The sequence below is a fragment of the Chaetura pelagica genome, unplaced genomic scaffold (assembly GCF_000747805.2).
Source record: "Chaetura pelagica isolate M959 unplaced genomic scaffold, ChaPel_1.0 scaffold676, whole genome shotgun sequence".
Taxonomy (NCBI): Eukaryota; Metazoa; Chordata; class Aves; order Apodiformes; family Apodidae; genus Chaetura; species Chaetura pelagica.
The window spans coordinates 786,147-801,858 of record NW_009953724.1 but is presented as its reverse complement, the minus strand read 5'-3'; the positions used below and the strand labels follow the sequence as shown (position 1 = coordinate 801,858).

The 15,712-nt window shown below is 53.8% G+C and overlaps 2 protein-coding genes across 2 annotated transcripts; one reads left to right on the top strand and one right to left on the bottom strand.

Annotated features, from left to right (window-relative positions):
- The first annotated feature begins 398 nt into the window (after nucleotides 1-398).
- Nucleotides 399-2,899, top strand: PPIE (peptidylprolyl isomerase E (cyclophilin E)). The gene is made up of 7 exons (XM_010000576.1): nucleotides 399-421; nucleotides 601-682; nucleotides 1,134-1,234; nucleotides 1,359-1,482; nucleotides 1,579-1,764; nucleotides 2,584-2,726; nucleotides 2,823-2,899. Exons 1-7 carry the CDS (start codon nucleotides 419-421, stop codon nucleotides 2,889-2,891), a joined length of 708 nt encoding a protein of 235 aa, XP_009998878.1. The 5' UTR covers nucleotides 399-418; the 3' UTR covers nucleotides 2,892-2,899.
- A 2,455-nt stretch (nucleotides 2,900-5,354) lies between these two features.
- Nucleotides 5,355-10,486, bottom strand: LOC104391355 (bone morphogenetic protein 8A-like; the record flags this gene model as incomplete). The annotated part of the gene is made up of 6 exons (XM_010000621.1): nucleotides 5,355-5,504; nucleotides 6,898-7,008; nucleotides 7,412-7,491; nucleotides 8,315-8,509; nucleotides 9,205-9,353; nucleotides 10,284-10,486. Coding segments are annotated over 6 exons (888 nt in total), but the record flags the coding sequence as incomplete, so codon positions are not given.
- Between the last annotated feature and the right edge of the window lie 5,226 nt (nucleotides 10,487-15,712).

The window sequence follows — 15,712 nt, the reverse complement described above, 5'->3', positions numbered from 1 at the left end:
TGCCCCCCCAGCTCACAGCCCTGCTGCTCCCCCAGCCCTGCTGCCCCCCCAGACCCAGGGGGGTTCCTGGCTTCGTGGGCAGCACAGCCTCCTGTGTTTGCTGTCCTATAACCTGCCCTGACTTTCTTAACATGAGATCTCCCAGATATTTAAAGCATTGGGCACCCAGTGAGTTTACTGGGTGGGTTGTGGGAGGACAACCCCAGTGCTGGGTTGGTTACAGCTCATGCAAGACCCAGTGTTTTTTCCAGCCCTGGGGTAGATGAGCTTTAGGAAAACAGTTCTTTGACCATCTTTTTTTTGCAACAAAACTCTGGAGCCTGTATAGGCTGAGACTTGTTTTTACAGGTAGAAGAAATGATCATAATGAATTTCTTTCCCTTCTCTTTGACAGGATGCAGCAGCAGCTATTGACAACATGGTATGGACCCTGGTTCCACCTCCCTGGGGAGACACGTGTCTTTGCTGTCTCCCCAGAAACTCTGTGTGGGCTTTGTAGAGAAAACAAGCTCTGTTTTTCTCTGGACTTGGAGGGGATTTGGGGTCATGGTGATTTTTTACTTTGGGGTGGGCTTTCTTCTGCTTTTTCTGCCTCTGCAGAACGAGTCTGAGCTCTTTGGCAGGACCATTCGGGTGAACTTGGCCAAACCGATGCGAATTAAAGAAGGATCATCCAGGCCTGGTGAGTTGGAGGGGATAAGTCTTGCTGCTTTCCCAGATCCTGAGGCAAAGATCTCCACTCTGCATTCTGTCTGGGGAGCCTCAGGGATGGGAGCAGCATCCTAATAACCAAAATATCCCCTAATTTATGGAAACACTCTTGGCTGTGTATCTAGTTGCCTTCATGCCCTATTATAGAGGACACAGCACCTACACATCTGGCCACATCTGTAAAAGCAGATGGAGCTGAGGCCATTCTGGGGAGTTGTCCTGGGTGGGGGTAGTGGCAGGGAGCAAGCCATGAGTGTGTTCTGCTTGTGTAGCACCTCAGGGAGGAAGAAAGGGTGACTTTGTCCCTTATTTCCCTGCACCCCTTGTCTCTCGGGTGGGATCTGCTGCCAGTGTCACACTGCACTCCTCCGTGGCCCTTGGGTTGGGTTCCTGTGCCCTGACCCTTCTTTTTGCCATCACAGTCTGGTCGGATGATGAGTGGCTGAAGAAGTTTTCAGGGAAGACTCTGGAGGAGAACACAGAGGAGACAGGAGCAGAGGCCCCCAAAACAGAGGCGCAGGAGGTAGGAATAACAACGCGACCCGTCCGTATCCTTGCTGTCCCAGAGGCTGAGGGCTCAGCCCTCTGGGGAGCAGAGCAGGGCAATGTCACCTCATCTTGTTGTTTTTTTTTCTTTGCCTGCCCAGGGTGAGCCTCCTGCCAAGAAAGCCCGGGCCAACCCTCAGGTTTACATGGACATCAAGATTGGGAACAAACCCGCGGGGCGGCTGCAGATCCTGCTGCGCTCGGACGTGGTGCCCATGACTGTGGGTGAGGAGAAGGGCAGCCCACCCAGCTGTGCCTCCCAGCTGTGATGCAGCTCTCACCTCTCTCCTCTTTGCTCCCCCCTCTCCCCGACCCAAACAGAGAATTTCCGCTGCCTCTGCACCCACGAGAAGGGTTTTGGCTTCAAAGGGAGCAGCTTCCACCGCATCATCCCCCAGTTCATGTGCCAGGCTGGCGACTTCACCAACCACAACGGCACCGGCGGCAAATCCATCTACGGGAAGAAGTTTGATGATGAAAACTTCATTCTTAAGCACACAGGGCCAGGTAGGGTCACATCCCCTGGCAGGGGCTGGGTTGCAAAATGGTCTCAGCATCATCTCAGGGCCACACTTGGGCTGTTCTGACCTGAGCTGTGTTGATAGTAGCAGCCCTGAATTATTGTCTGTGTTGTCCAGGTGTTTCTGCCATGGTCAGACCCTTGTGCCTCACTGGTATTGCATGGCTTGGAGCTTGAAGAGGGGAGATTTAGATTAGACATGAGGAGGAAATTTCTTGAGTGTGGGGGTGGTGAGAGCCTGGCCCAGGTTGCCCAGGGAAGCTGTGGCTGCCCCATCCCTGGCAGTGTTGAAGGGCAGGTTGGATGGGGCTTGGAGCAACCTGGGCTGGTGGGAGGTGTCCCTGCCCATGCAGGGGGTTTGGACTGGATGAGCTTTAAGGTCCCCTCCAACCCAAACCAGTTTGTGATTCTATGATTCAGAGAGGAGAAATGTATCATTCTTATTCCATCCACACACTGTTCATTGCCAGTATCATATAATGGAGAGTTTCAAAGCTGCTTTCCTGTTAGTTTGTAAAGGAGGAAAGGTACAGGGTGACTATGAGAAGCAGCAAAAAGCAAGGAGGTTTATCTCTGTGCAAACACCTTTTCTGTTACTGCAGCTAAAATAGATGAGCAGTGTCTGTCCCTTTCCACCTCTCATGTTTGCAAGTTCTTTTCTCCCAGTTTTTACCAGTTTCCATGAAGTTTCTCCTGAAACTGGCAGCGTTTGCAGGGCTTGGGGATGGGTTTGGGTTGAAGCAGTGTCTTGTGTGCTGGAGCTCGTGGCTCCCTCCCAGCCCTAACACCGTTTTTTTTGATGACAGGGCTGTTATCCATGGCAAACTCTGGCCCAAACACCAATGGTTCCCAGTTCTTCATCACTTGTGATAAAACAGACTGGCTAGATGGGAAGCACGTGGTGTTCGGGGAGGTGACGGAGGGAATGGACGTGGTGCGGGAGATCGAGGTGGGTCCCTTCAGCAGGGGGCTGGGGGGGCAGAGCCCACCCCCTTCCTGCCCTTGGATGTAGTGCCTTTCACTCCTGCTGCTCTTTTCTCCTAAGGCTCAGGGCACCAAGGATGGGAAACCGAAGCAGAAGGTGATTATCTCAGACTGTGGGGAGTGCCCGTGAGCTCGGCTGGTGGACAGGGCTGGATGGGACAAGCCTGGCCAGGAGGGGCTGGGGAGCTGGATGAGGTGGGACCTCCCAGTTTTCCCCCCCCCTCAGCAGTGCCCAGTTTGTGTGGCTTCTGCTGGAATTCCCCTGCAAAGCCTGATGTGAACGTGGCTGTGCAGAGCAGGGGGGCTCTGCCCCACCCCAGGGGGAGTCGCTTCCCAGCCGGTTCCATTGCTGTGTTCTGCAAAGACTTTATTTTAGGGAAAAATTAAAACTTAATTTAAAAAAAATGCTGAGGACCTACCCCTGGCTGCTGAATTCTCACATCTTTCTGGGGTTGGTCTTTGAACAAAGATGATTCTTGGTTTTTTGGTTTTCACCCTCATATTCTCAAATCTGGTGCCTAAGTCCTGGTTCCAGGGGAAGCTGCCTGTGCTGGGCAGGGAGAGCAGAATTAATCCCAGGCTTTTCCAGCAGCAGGAGCTTGTGGAAGTGTTTTTGGCCTGTCCCCAGCTCGGCAGTGTCCCTTCCCATCAGCAGGGGGAGGCAGGGTCCCTGGTTGGTGGCTGAGAAGCCAGCCTGGTCTAACTCCTTCCCAGAGGGAGGGCTTTTACTGGGACTTTACTGGGAACAAGGTCAGGACAAGAAGCACCAAGAAATGAAGAAGCCCTTTGGGTGATAAAGGAAGAAAAAATAAGAGTGATGAGGCTGGAGGAAGGGGTTTAATTTCCACAGCCTGGGCTGCAGAGCAGGATGTGTTACAGCCCACAGTTACAGTCCAGTTACAGCCCAGTTACAGTCAGCAGGCAGCTCTGGCCAAGCACCAGGGAGGTAACCACGGTGGCAAGTGACTGCTTGAGGGCTTTCTATGAAGTTGTGGCACTGGGTATTTCTGGGAACGTGGGGTGGAAGGGATGGGGGGTGTTGAGGTCGTGCAGGCAGTGGCAGGAGGGCTGGGGCTGCTGGGGAGGGGTGGGTGTGCCAGCTGGGGCAGGGAATGTTGTTTTAAGAGCTTGTGCAATCGGGGGTTTTCAGTTTTGCCAGCCCAGCTGCTCACAGGACAGAGGTTTTGCTTTTCCATAATAAATACTGGGTTGGCTTTATCCACTTGCTGGTTTTCCACATGGTCTGGGGGTTGTGCATCACCCTATCACTGGGACAGGGTGAGGTAGGGGCTCTCAGATGGTACCAGACAAACAGACAACCAACCTGACATTTTTCCCCATTCACTCTCTTCTAGTTATTTAAAAATCTCATTTTTAATTGAGAAATTGCAGAAATCATCAGCACCACCTGCAGAATCTCTGCATCAGATTGGTCAGCAGATAAAATCTTTCCAAAGAAGCAAGACATTGTCAGGCAGCTGGGCACTGGCAGGGAGCAGATCTGTCTTCTTTTGGTGGGTTTCTTGGGATTAATGTGTTTTTTTCCTTTGCATTGGGCTGAAGCCAGGTTTGTGATTTGTTCAGTGACACAAGATTCCTCAGGTACCTGAGCTGAGAAAGGGGCCTTTTCCTTTTAAAATCATCACAAATAAATAACTTCATTGTGCAAATAGGGAAGCTGCTGTGGTCACAGCCCTGTTGCGAGCCCATTAGAAGCATCAACCCATGAGCACAGCACCTTTCCAGGCTGAGGAGACAGAGCCTGACCTAAATCTCACCTCACAGCCCTTTGGGGAGCTCATTTTCAAGCAAAAAGGTCCAATTTTAGCCAACCCTGAGTATTTCTTTGCATTGCGAAATCCCGAACAGAGCTCTGCTGTGCCCTGACATTTATTCAAAAACAAACAGCAAGAAGAAACTGTGTCTTTATTTCCAAACTAGGTGTTTATTTTATAAGTGTCATAGCTCAATATGGATATATATATTTATTTTTTTTTTCCCAACTGGCTGAGTTTTGTGAACTTTTAAGTAAACAGGAGGGGGTTAGTCAGCCAGCTGGTTAATTGGCTGATGGGGTTTTCATTAAGAGAATTAAAAGCACTTGGTAGAGGTGGGTTAGATGGCCAGAAACAGCTCAGTCCCAAAGCAGCTGCTTCACTTCTCCTGATGAGCCTTCAGCCCAAACTGCCTCCTCAGCAGGTGGCAGCAGCTCCAGGGGCAAAACATCAGCCATGAGCAAAACAGACACAGAAACAGCCACAAATCCTCTTTCCTATATATGTGTGTGTGTGTGTATAAAATGTATGTGTGGTAAGGGAATACAAATTTTGCATTATTTACATCCACTTTCTAGGAAAGGGTGGGAGGGATTTCTCTTTCTTATTGGGATCATTATTTTGAACAGCTTTTGCTCCAAGGCAGCCCATGAAACTCCTTTTGTTTTTTTCCCCACACGTGGTGTAGAAAACCAGTGTCACGTTGCTCCAGCTGGGATGGGATGGAGCTGGGATGGAGTTGGGATGGAGCTGGGATGGAGTTGGGATGGAGTTGGGATGGAGCTGGGCTGGGCTGGGCTAGAGGTGGGACCCAGGCATCAGTGGCAGCCACAGGATTTCACCACCATGTTACGGTGCTTCTTGAGGATGACGTTGTTGTTGCTGTCATAGTAGAGGACAGAGGTGGCACTGAGCTTGGTGGGGGCACAGCAGGCCTTGGGTACAGCCTCAGGCTTCATCAGGTGGACCTGGGGGAATGGATGGAGCCCGTGAGTGCCCCTCAAAAGCAGCTCCAGGCAGAAGGAAAAAAAAACAACCATCAAACCAGCTCTTACCAGGCCTGGGTGAATGGGGAGATTATTTCCAGCTTTTTGCAAAAATATTTGTTCTGAGCTCTGGGCAGTCTTTGCTACAGTTTATGTTGGAGTGGGGCTTGTGGCTGTGCCTAGGCCAGGAGGCCCTTTAGTCATTTGGGATTTCTGGGCCCTTTCCTCACTGTAAATAGGCAAATGGCTAAAAATATAGATATAAAAAATCTGGGCAGTGGGAGGCTCCTCTGCGGGGGTGGGAGGATGTTGGTGCAAAGAGAACTTCTCCAGGGCTCAGCACAGGCCCCAATTTACCACCTTGCACCAAAAGCTTAAGCACACACCAACTTTCTGAACACCACTCTGCCTTCAGCTCCTTCACCCCTTGCTCTGGACACACGTTATCCCAGTAACTCAGCAGCCCAAACTGGGCTGTTCCCAGGCTGCGGGACACGCAGCCCTGCCCAACGTGTGCGACTCATTCCCTGCAGAGGGAGCCCAGTTCTCCCCGCTCGGAATTCTGGTGTTTTTTCACTGTCAAACCCTGTTATTTGCTGCACGGGCTGGGCTGGCACGGCCCCCCCAAACTGCCTTTCCCAGAAGACTTCCCAGAAGAGCTGGATCCAGGCGCCAGGTGATTCACATCCTGCCCGAGCGGCTCCGTTTCGGGGAGAGCGGTGGGGTTAGGGGGGGGGTGGGTGGAGATGATGGGGATGGGAAGGGGCCAAGGATGGTGCCCAGCCCTGGATGGGGCCTCTGGCAGCTTTGTCCATGCAAAAATTAAACCCCTCCAGGCAACACCTTCAAAGGCTCAGCCAAGGACTCTGCGCTCCCTGTAATTAACCGCGAGCACCGGAGCCGCTGTGACTCTGCCACTGGGAAATCAAACACTCACAGGGCAGGAAATTCCAGAAATTAAAGCACTGGCTGAGATGTGAGGTGGGTTTGGGAGGGGGTGAAGAAGTAAAAAAAAGCCCAAACCCAACAACAACACACCAAACCAAACCCCAACAAACGGGGCATTAAAGCTTTCCTGCTTAGAATGTGCTGAGCCCGGCGCGTGGGCGCGGAGTCACCGCGGAGCTTGGAGGGACCTGGGGTGAAATCCCGGAGCACTGGGAGGGTGAGGAGGGTGAAGGGACCATGATGTCCTTCCCCACCAGTTGATAGGGGCAGGGAGCAACCTCCAGACCTGCACCCAGCTCGCTGGTGCTGACTTGGGAGCTAAACTCTACACCCTCCAACCTCAACGCTCCCAAATCCAGCCCCGAATCCAGGTCCCCATGGGGATCTGCTGGGCTGTGATGGGTCCCTCCCCAAGGGTGGCACTGACCAGAGACTGCAGGATGGCATGGTTGGTGGCATTCATGCAGGAGTCCAGGGGGAAGGCACACTCCCCCTCACAGTAGTAGGCTGAGTAACCCTGCGGGGCAATCACCCAGTCCTGGAAAAAAGGAGAGAAATGAAAAAGAAATACAGGATTTACACCAGTTACTCCATCAGCTTCACCCTCTCTGGGCTTCTTCATCCATTCCCCACCTGCAAAAAACAACCCAGCCATCACCTCCCTGGGCAGCTGTGCCAGGAGTAAGGCTTTATTTTGATAATAATAATTTAAAAAGTAATAATCATTTTTTTCTGGACTTTGCCATGGGTTGCTCAGGGTGACTTGGTGGGATTTGGGGTTGGAGCAGTTGACATTTCCCTTCCCAGCTCCCCTGCACTGCTCACAGCTCCCTCTGTGGGCAGAAGAAGCCTGGCTGGGAAAGAGAAAACTGGGGGGGGGGCAGACAGTGATGGTTTTGGTGGGATTATTGGTATTTTGGCTTCTCCCCAGAGCCCAGTACCAGCCAGCCCAGGTCCTGGAAGCTGACGTAGAGCTCGTGGCGCCGGCAGACCTGTCGCCCATCCCCGGCGTGGACATCATCTGTGGGACAAGGGGACAAAGCAGTGTCACCCCTGGGGTACCAGCACCCTGACCCCCACCCTAACTGCACCATCCCCCCCTCCAGGGTGGGATCCAACAGCCCGTAATAATCATAGGATCATAAAATCAATCATAGGGGTTAGAAGGGACCTTTGGAGGTCATGGAGTCCAACCTCTCTGCAGCAGGACCACCTGGGGCAGGTCACACAGGAACGTGTCCAGGTGGGTCTTGAAAGTCTCCAGTGAAGGAGACTCCATAACCTCTCTGGGCAGCCTGTCCCAAGGCTCTGTCACCCTCACAACAGTCCAGAATAAAAGAAAAGGAGCCCCCGTGGTTGCACAAAGGGAAAAGACCAGCCTGAAATGTATTGCTCCAACATGGGGATGAGGGGAAGTCAGGCTGGGAAGGGCTAAATCCCAGCTCTGCTCATGGTGGAGTTGGCTCTAAGGGGTTCCCAAGGCAAGTAAGTTTGGCAGAGCTGAGACTTCCTGCTCCCTGAGCAGCTTCCCAGGGCCATGACAGTCCCCAGGGGCCACAACATCCTTCAAAACCAAGGCCAGTGATGCCCAAAGTCCAATATTCAGGAATCCCCCCAAGCCCACAAATCACCCTCACCTCTAGGGTGCCCATCCCAGACTCCCCTGCACCCCCTGAGCTGCAAACAACCCCCATCCTGAACAATCCAGAACTCTCAGCTCTGCTCCCCCTGGGGTGCATTTCTGGGCAAAAATTGATATGTCTTACAAGATCATGTACTAACTGAGTGTCCCTCAGTTGTGGCAAGTCCCGTATTTTTCCACAGGCACTTGCAAAAGCTCTTACCAAAAATTCCTGGCAGCTTGTTTGGGTGTGGGAGGTCGTTGGTCTTCTTGGGCTGCCGCCTCCTGGGGGCTCTGGCTGCCCGGGGGACACGCAGGGGGCTGGGGCTGGCCCGGAAAAATGTCACCATGAAGGGCTGCTTGGAACGGGGTCCCCGGCGCCCCAACAGCCCCGCCGAGCCTGGGTCAACACTGTGCCCTGCAAGGGTGGGACCAGGAGCCAGAATGAACCTCATGAACCAAAAATATAGAGGAAATGTGCAAGGAAGAGCTGTGGTTTCAGCATCCTGAGGGATGGACCCACCCCAGGAGGTCCCATCCTGCTGTTGCTCCCCCCGGGTTGGGTGGATGTCAGGCAGCTCACAGAGGTGATCCAGCCTCATCCTGCATGGCCATTACCACACCGTGGTCACACAGAGCAATTCCAGGCTCCAAACCAAGCAGTGACCACGTTTCCCCTTCATCCTTGGAGGGGAAAGCTCAGGAAGGGGGTGGATGGGACATTAAAGGCTGGGATTTCACCCCCTAGAGGAGCAGAGATGCAGTTTGTGTCTCTCCCTGCCTGCAAATGGCACCTTCAGAGCAGCTTTGACCCCTTGGTGAGATGAGGGTTAATATTCCAGCTCATACCCAAAGATCCCTCCAGGTAAGGAGTTCATTAAATGCTAATGAGGTTATTACAGCCCACACCAGGAGCCCTATTAGCATGAAAGCCTTTGGGAGGCTTTGCCATCAGGGCAAACCCAACCATCCCTGCTGGGAAATTCAAATGGTGGAGAAACAAACCCTCCCCCTAACTCCCTGCTGCTCACCAGGGCACACAGAGCTGTGATGAGAGGGCCTAAATTCCCAGGATTTGGTCCCAAATGCTGCAGGTGGGCTGGGCAAACTTACCATCCTCTGTCTCCACGTAGAGTCGCAGCCCCAGGTTGTATTTCTGATCCACCAACCAGTGGTTGCTGGCGGCTGTGACATCAAACACCAGCCAGCCCTCCATCCCAGCACGCAGGTCCTGGACATCCAGCAGGAACAGGTCAGACTCCCTGTGGAAATGGAGGGGGAAAAAAAACCCAACACAACAAAGCCAGCAGGTGAGTAACAGCACCCAAAGGGCACCAGTGAGACTGGATGGAAATGACTCCTCGGTGCCCGTGTCTGTACAAGCCCCAGCACAGCAGGGTCGGGTCCTGGAGGCTCCGGTTGTGCCACACACGGTGCTGGGTCCCTGGGAAAAGTGGCTGCCCGAGCCCAGTGGAAAAGCCAGGGAGCTGGGAAAGGGTGGGAACAGCCACTGCCCTCAGAGTGGTGGGAAGGGAAAGTGCTGGGGCCTGGGGGGGACCCCATCCTCATCCCCATCCCGGTCTCTTTCCCCATCCCCACCTTCATCCCCATCCCTGGTTCTTTCCCCATCCTTATCTCCTTCCCCATCCCCATCAATGTCTCCTTCCTCATCCTCATTCCCATCCCTGTCTCCTTTCCCATCCTCATCTCTTTTCCCATCCCCACCCTCATCCCCACCCCTGGTTCCTTCCCCATTCTCATCCCCATCCCTGTCTCCTTTCCCATCCTCCTCCCCATCCCCATCTCTTTTCCCATCCCCATCTCTTTTCCCATCCCCATCTCTTTTCCCATCCCCATCCTCATCCCCATCCCTCTCATTCCCCATCCCCACTATCTTCATGCCCATCCCTAATTTCACCTGCTTTCCCATCCCTCATCATCTTCTTTCCCATCCCCAATTTCACCCTCATCTCCACCATCCTTGTTCCCATCCCTGCCACTTTCATTCCCACCCCCAACTTCATCTTCATTCCCATTTCCATTCCCCTCCCCACCGTCTTCATCCCCATCCCCAATTTCTTCTTCTTTCCCTTCCCCTTGATCTTCTTGCCCCTCTCCAACTTCACCCCTATTCCCACCCCCAACTTCACCCCCACCTCCATCTCCCCCATCCCCACCCCTGGCCCTGTCACCTGTTGGAGTGCTCAGCAGCAATCTCATAGATGCTGAGGTGGAGGCTGCTGTTGGGGTGACGGGTGACACCTCGTGCCTTGTAGATGCGGAACTCGGCAGCCGTCACCGACTCCCCCGTGGGCACCTGGGTCAGGTCGAACCTGAACTCCTTCCAGTAGGGCTTTGGAGAGAAGATGTCCCGGTCCTGCTCCACTGTGGAGCAAAAAGGTCAGGTGGACCCTCACCGTGGCACCAGCCACCCCCATGGGTTGATCAGAGTCCCACCAGCACCACTGGCCCCCGATCTGGGGAACCCTCAATCCCCCCAAGCTCTTGGCTGCTGCTGCAAATCCCCATCTCTCCTCTCCTGAGGGTTTTAATCTTGATGCAACCCCCCCCACACACACACACACTCTATTTTTACACAACTCCCTCAACTTCATTTCGCTGTCACCCCACCCACCTCCCCACCCTCTTTCTTGATTATTAATTATATCCATTTCAACCCAAAAGGTTTCTCCCCTTTGGGCACCCAGCAAAGCTGCCCCTCCTGCTGAGCTTTAGGGGCTGCAGCCCTTTGCACTCCCCAAAAGGGGGGAAAACCCACCCAAACCCCAAAGCTTTGGGGGTCACCAGCAGAAACTGGGACTTTTTGCAAAGCTTTTCTAGCAGTAAGTGCTTGGGGGACAAAGAAAGAAAAGGGACAACCCAGGAGTCCCCAGGGGCCATCTCAGTGTCCCCTCTTCCCTCAGGCTCTACCTCCTTTCTGCAGAGATTTAGTGCATGTGGGAAAGGAAAAATATGGTGATTTTTTTAAAAGAGCTTTTAATCTCCACAAAGAATAAACCTAACATCACCCTCAGCAGCCTCACATGGTTTCTCTGTCCTTCTTTTCTTCCAATTGCTCTTAAAAAATACTCCTGACTGAGTGTAATTAAAGTGATTAAAGCTCCTCCTGCTTCAGGCACCAAAGCCAAGTAACAAATCTGACCCGGCCTTTACTTTTTAAAAAAGAACACAACCAAATAATTAAAGAAATAAGGTTGCACCTCTCAAATGGGATTTTCTGAACTGGTCCCAGAGGGAAAAAACCCAGACTAAATTTAAGCCACCATGAAGCTGCTGTCTGTGTTTGCACAGGGGGAGCAACGTGGTGCATCCCCCTCTCCAAACCCAACGCTGAGATTTTAATTCAGCATCTTTGGATTATTATTTTTTTCCCTTTTTGCCTTTTTTTTTTTTCCTTTTTAAATTGAAATAAAATAAAATAAAATAAAATATCCCTCCCCACAATTCCTGCAGCTACTGGGCTCACCACAAGTTATGTTATAAAAAAAGCCCAGGGCCAGGCGGGCAGGGACGGATGTGGAGAACGTTTCCTGCTGCCAGCGGCCAGCTGGGCAGGGAGGATGCTGTGGGGAGCTGGATCCGGCCCTTGCACCACATCAGAGGGGGAAACACCAGCCCCCCAACCCCTCTGCACCCCCCCCAGGGGTCTCCCCAGCTCTTTCCTACGTTTCTATTTCTCCCACTGCCCCATGGCTGATGGTTTCAGGCTCCTGGAATGATCAAGATGCTGCCAAAGTCACCAGTGCCTCATGGCTCCTGAAAAATCCTTAAATTCCCCCAAAACACAACCAGAGGAATCCCCTTTTTTTTAATTATTTTTCATGGATAAACCCCCAGACAGTCCAGGGGACACCATCCATATAGAGCAGTGTCCCCTCGGGTGTTTTTGGTCACCCCAGGTACTCCATGGGTCACCCTGTTGTTCTCTGGCATCAGGTGAGACCCAACCAGATAAAATCCAGGCTCAGGAACCACTGGGATCCTCACGGGTTGGGAGTATCTGGCAAAGGGTCCTGTGGAATGACTGGGGTGGATGCAGGGATAAGGGGGACCCAGAAACACAGAAATAGCCCCTGGGGTGATTTTCAGCCCTGGAGAAGGGTGAAAACCTTTGCTAAAGAAGCAGCTGGTCAGGACATCCCCACATCCATGCGCTGTGGAGCTGATAGAGAAGCTCCAGGCTGAAGGCAGAGGGGGGAGGTGACCTGTGGGGGTGGCAAAAAGCCCAGGAATACCCTGGCCAGGGATGAGAAACGCTAAAGGAGAAGGCAATTAGCTGTGCAACTTGATGAACCAAATGAGCTGGACTTCATAACAAGCTGTCTGGGGTTTGGGAGGAGAGATTAGGAGGAATCCCTGCTTCCTCCCCCTGCTTTTAGATGAGGGAACCCCCTTGGCAGGGCAGGACAGAGGGGGACGGTCCCTCCTCTGTGCCTACAAGGGGCTGGGACCATCTGCAGGGCCCTCAGCAAACTGCAGGTTTGCTGATCACCAGCTTGGGGAGGGGGTTAATCCCACCCTGCTCTTGGCAAAACGATAAATAGCTGCAAACTTCCCACCCTGCGGCTTCGGAGCTCAAGTTGCAGCCCGAAAGCATCCAGAGCCCTTTTGCCCAGGCAGAAAACTGGGTGCTCAAAGTGGTGCTGGGGGTTTGAGGACCATGGGCCCTCCCTGGGAACCTGCTATTGATTCCAGGAGGGTTGGCTCAGCCACACCAGCAACCCTCAATTAGCTGTGGGCGGATTATCCGGATTGTGGAGGAGACACACTAAAAAAACCCAGCCCAGGCTCCCTGCTCTCCTTGCCCCCTCCTTCCACACTTACCCTCTGGCCCCTCAGATCTGCCTCACATCTTTCCCCAAAGCTCAATGCCACAAACACACCGTGTGCTCCCCCCCCCCTCCTAAAAAACCCAACATAAAATGATTAAAAATCCATTCTATACATCTAGCAACGGCCACAGGGCTTTGCAGCCCTGGGCAGGGAATGCCCAGATCCATCCAGGATGAGCCCCTGGCTTCTCCCAGCTCTCAGTGCTCCTGCCTCTCTCTGTTCCCAGAGATGGGGTGACAGGGCTGCCCGCCCTCTCTTCTGCCCCCCCAGGTTATTTTTAGCTGCACTTTTTCATCCCAAACTTTTTCTGTCTCTATATAAATGGTGCATCAGTCATAATTACTGGTCCTGGCTGCTCCCAATGGTCCCCATGATCATTTCAGACACTAAATTAAAAGGAAATGCCAGGATATTCAACCACATCAAGTGCTCAGAATCCTAAAATAGGTTTAAAAGGGATGCAAGGAAGATCCTATTCTTCCCTTGCAAGCAGGAGAAAAAATAAACTCTGGAGGTTTTCCAAAGCAAGGACAGATTCCAGAGTTATCCCAAGCCCTGTGAAATGCAGTTGAGCCTCTGCTGATCTCCTGCTTCATCTCAGGTTTCCTCCATCCTCCTGAGAGGAACATTGGGATCCCAGTACCCACCGTCAGCTCAGAGCAGGGTTTCACATGGGGACCCCCAGGGGAGTTGGATTTTCCTATTTAAAGTGTGTACACAGGGTGCTTATGGAGCACCCACAGCCCAGCACGGGCTGCCCTGGGTCCCTCAGCTGTGCTGGGTTTTCTGGTCAAGCCACCACAGGTGCCCCGAGGAAGAAACCCAAATGGCTGTGAAAGGAAATCTGGAGTAGGAAAATCCCAACCCTGCTGCTGGATTTTGGTGGGCACTGTGTGGGATCGAAGGCAAACACCCACCTGGGCACCAAGGGCAGCAGAAGATGCTCTGCCAGGGCAGGGAGAGGAGCAGCACCCCCCAGCTCCCTGCATGATGGAGGTCCCACCCAGGGAAGCCAGAACTTGCCAGAAAAGCATCCAGAGCTTCATCTGAACCAGCCACGGGAGGAGACCAACCACATCCCAGGGCAGTGGCGGATGAGGGCAAGGAGGGGGGGTTGTTGTGGTGCCCATGGGGGGCTCAGGCATGGGGCAGCCCTCAGAACCTCCTCCTCTCCTTCCCATTACAAACCTCTCCGCTCCCTCCTCACACCCTGTGACTCAGGGCTGGTGGCTCAGCAGCCAAATCTCCAAGCCCATCCTCAGCCCAGACCTCAAAACACACCCCAGGTAGGGCACAAAAATAGCACGGGGCAGGTTTAGAGGTTTTATCCCCACGCTGAGGCAAGGAGCAGGACAGGACAAGTGGATCTACCCTCCCCAAACCCAACCCAAGGTGCCTGGAGGCCTTGGCTGCCCCCGGCCCCTCCACCTGCCTGCCCAAACTGGGGACAGGTTTGTCATTTCCCCTTCCCAGGAAAAGGTGTGCCGTTGGGAGCTGAGCTCCTGCCCGGCTCACACAGGGCTGAGGGGGGGTGGCTGGGAGCAAAGAGGTCCGAGGGCCCAATGGAGCACCGAGTTACCCCATTTGCATGTCCCATCAGGGTAATTGTGCAGCAAATTATGCACGCAAATGAAGGCTGGCCCTCGCCCACAACCAGTCATCTCGTTAACATGAAGGGGCTGATGAAGCCACAGAAATCAAAGCCATTCAAATGGCAGGCTGGAACTCTTCCTCAACTCTCCTGGCTCCTCCAGGAGCAGCGGGAAAGGGGAGCGGCCCCAGCACCGACACCTCCCAAACATCCCGCCCTGCCTCGCAACGAGCTTGGCCGTTTTAAAGCACTTTTTGGTGCTTGTGTGTTGCCTTGAGCACTAAGGGAAGCTGGGTCTTGTTGCCCCAGCATCACCCCCTTTGGTCTCAGTGTCCCTGGGACACTGAGCCCTTCACAGCCCCAGGGGCCCTAGATGGGAGGTGGGCACTGGGTGCCTGCACCTGTAGGCACCCCAACCACCACCCAGAGCAGCAGGATCTGTCACAGGGACATCTACCCCTGGTCCAGGGGATGTTAAGAATGGATGGAGAGGACATGGGAGATGTCTCCACATCTCCTTCACCCTCACACCCCAGGGGTGCAGGTCTCCTCCCTGCCTGGGCTCCACGGGGAGGGTTTTTCTCCCCATGCTCAGAGTGGGGGAACCCTGGAGGGATGCAGGGGAGGAAAGGGTCCCTGGCTGCTCCTTTGGGGGTGTCATGGTGAGGCAGCACACCAGCCAAACCCAGCCCTGCTCTGGAGAGAAATCCCTGAGGCTGGAGCACCAGGACCCTGCTCTGTACCTACTAACACCCCTGCCCTGTGCCTCGTCCCCTGGCTCTGCACGGATGCTCCCCAAAAACCTTGTGCTTGGCCTGTACCCCTGAGAGCAACCAGCAAAGGCAGGAAAAAGCTTCATATCCAAATGCCTGGTCCATGCACCCCGTGGGCTTCAGGCCACCCCAGTGCCTGTCCTCGTTTGGGGGGGACCCCTGGCACCCCCAGTGCTCGTGGCCCCACTGATGCTGCCCGGAAACATCTCATGGACCTGCCTGGAAGCAGGGGGGTGGCTGGAGCCTGGCTCTGCCCCGTAACCAGCCCGACGGGATTCCAGCAATAATTACCAACCTTCAGGATTTTATTTTGACCCGTGATTCAAGGTCCCAGCGCGGGTACCCGGGTCCACCCTAATGCTGCTCCGCGGGATCCCACCCCAACAGGGTGCAGGGAGCAGGA

Excerpts from the sequence above, each read along its gene's own strand:
- PPIE (XM_010000576.1), top strand. Across the intron at positions 683-1,133 it reads AGAAGGATCATCCAGGCCTG|TCTGGTCGGATGATGAGTGG; the intron begins GTGAGTTGGAGG and ends TTGCCATCACAG. Across the intron at positions 1,235-1,358 it reads CCAAAACAGAGGCGCAGGAG|GGTGAGCCTCCTGCCAAGAA; the intron begins GTAGGAATAACA and ends TTGCCTGCCCAG.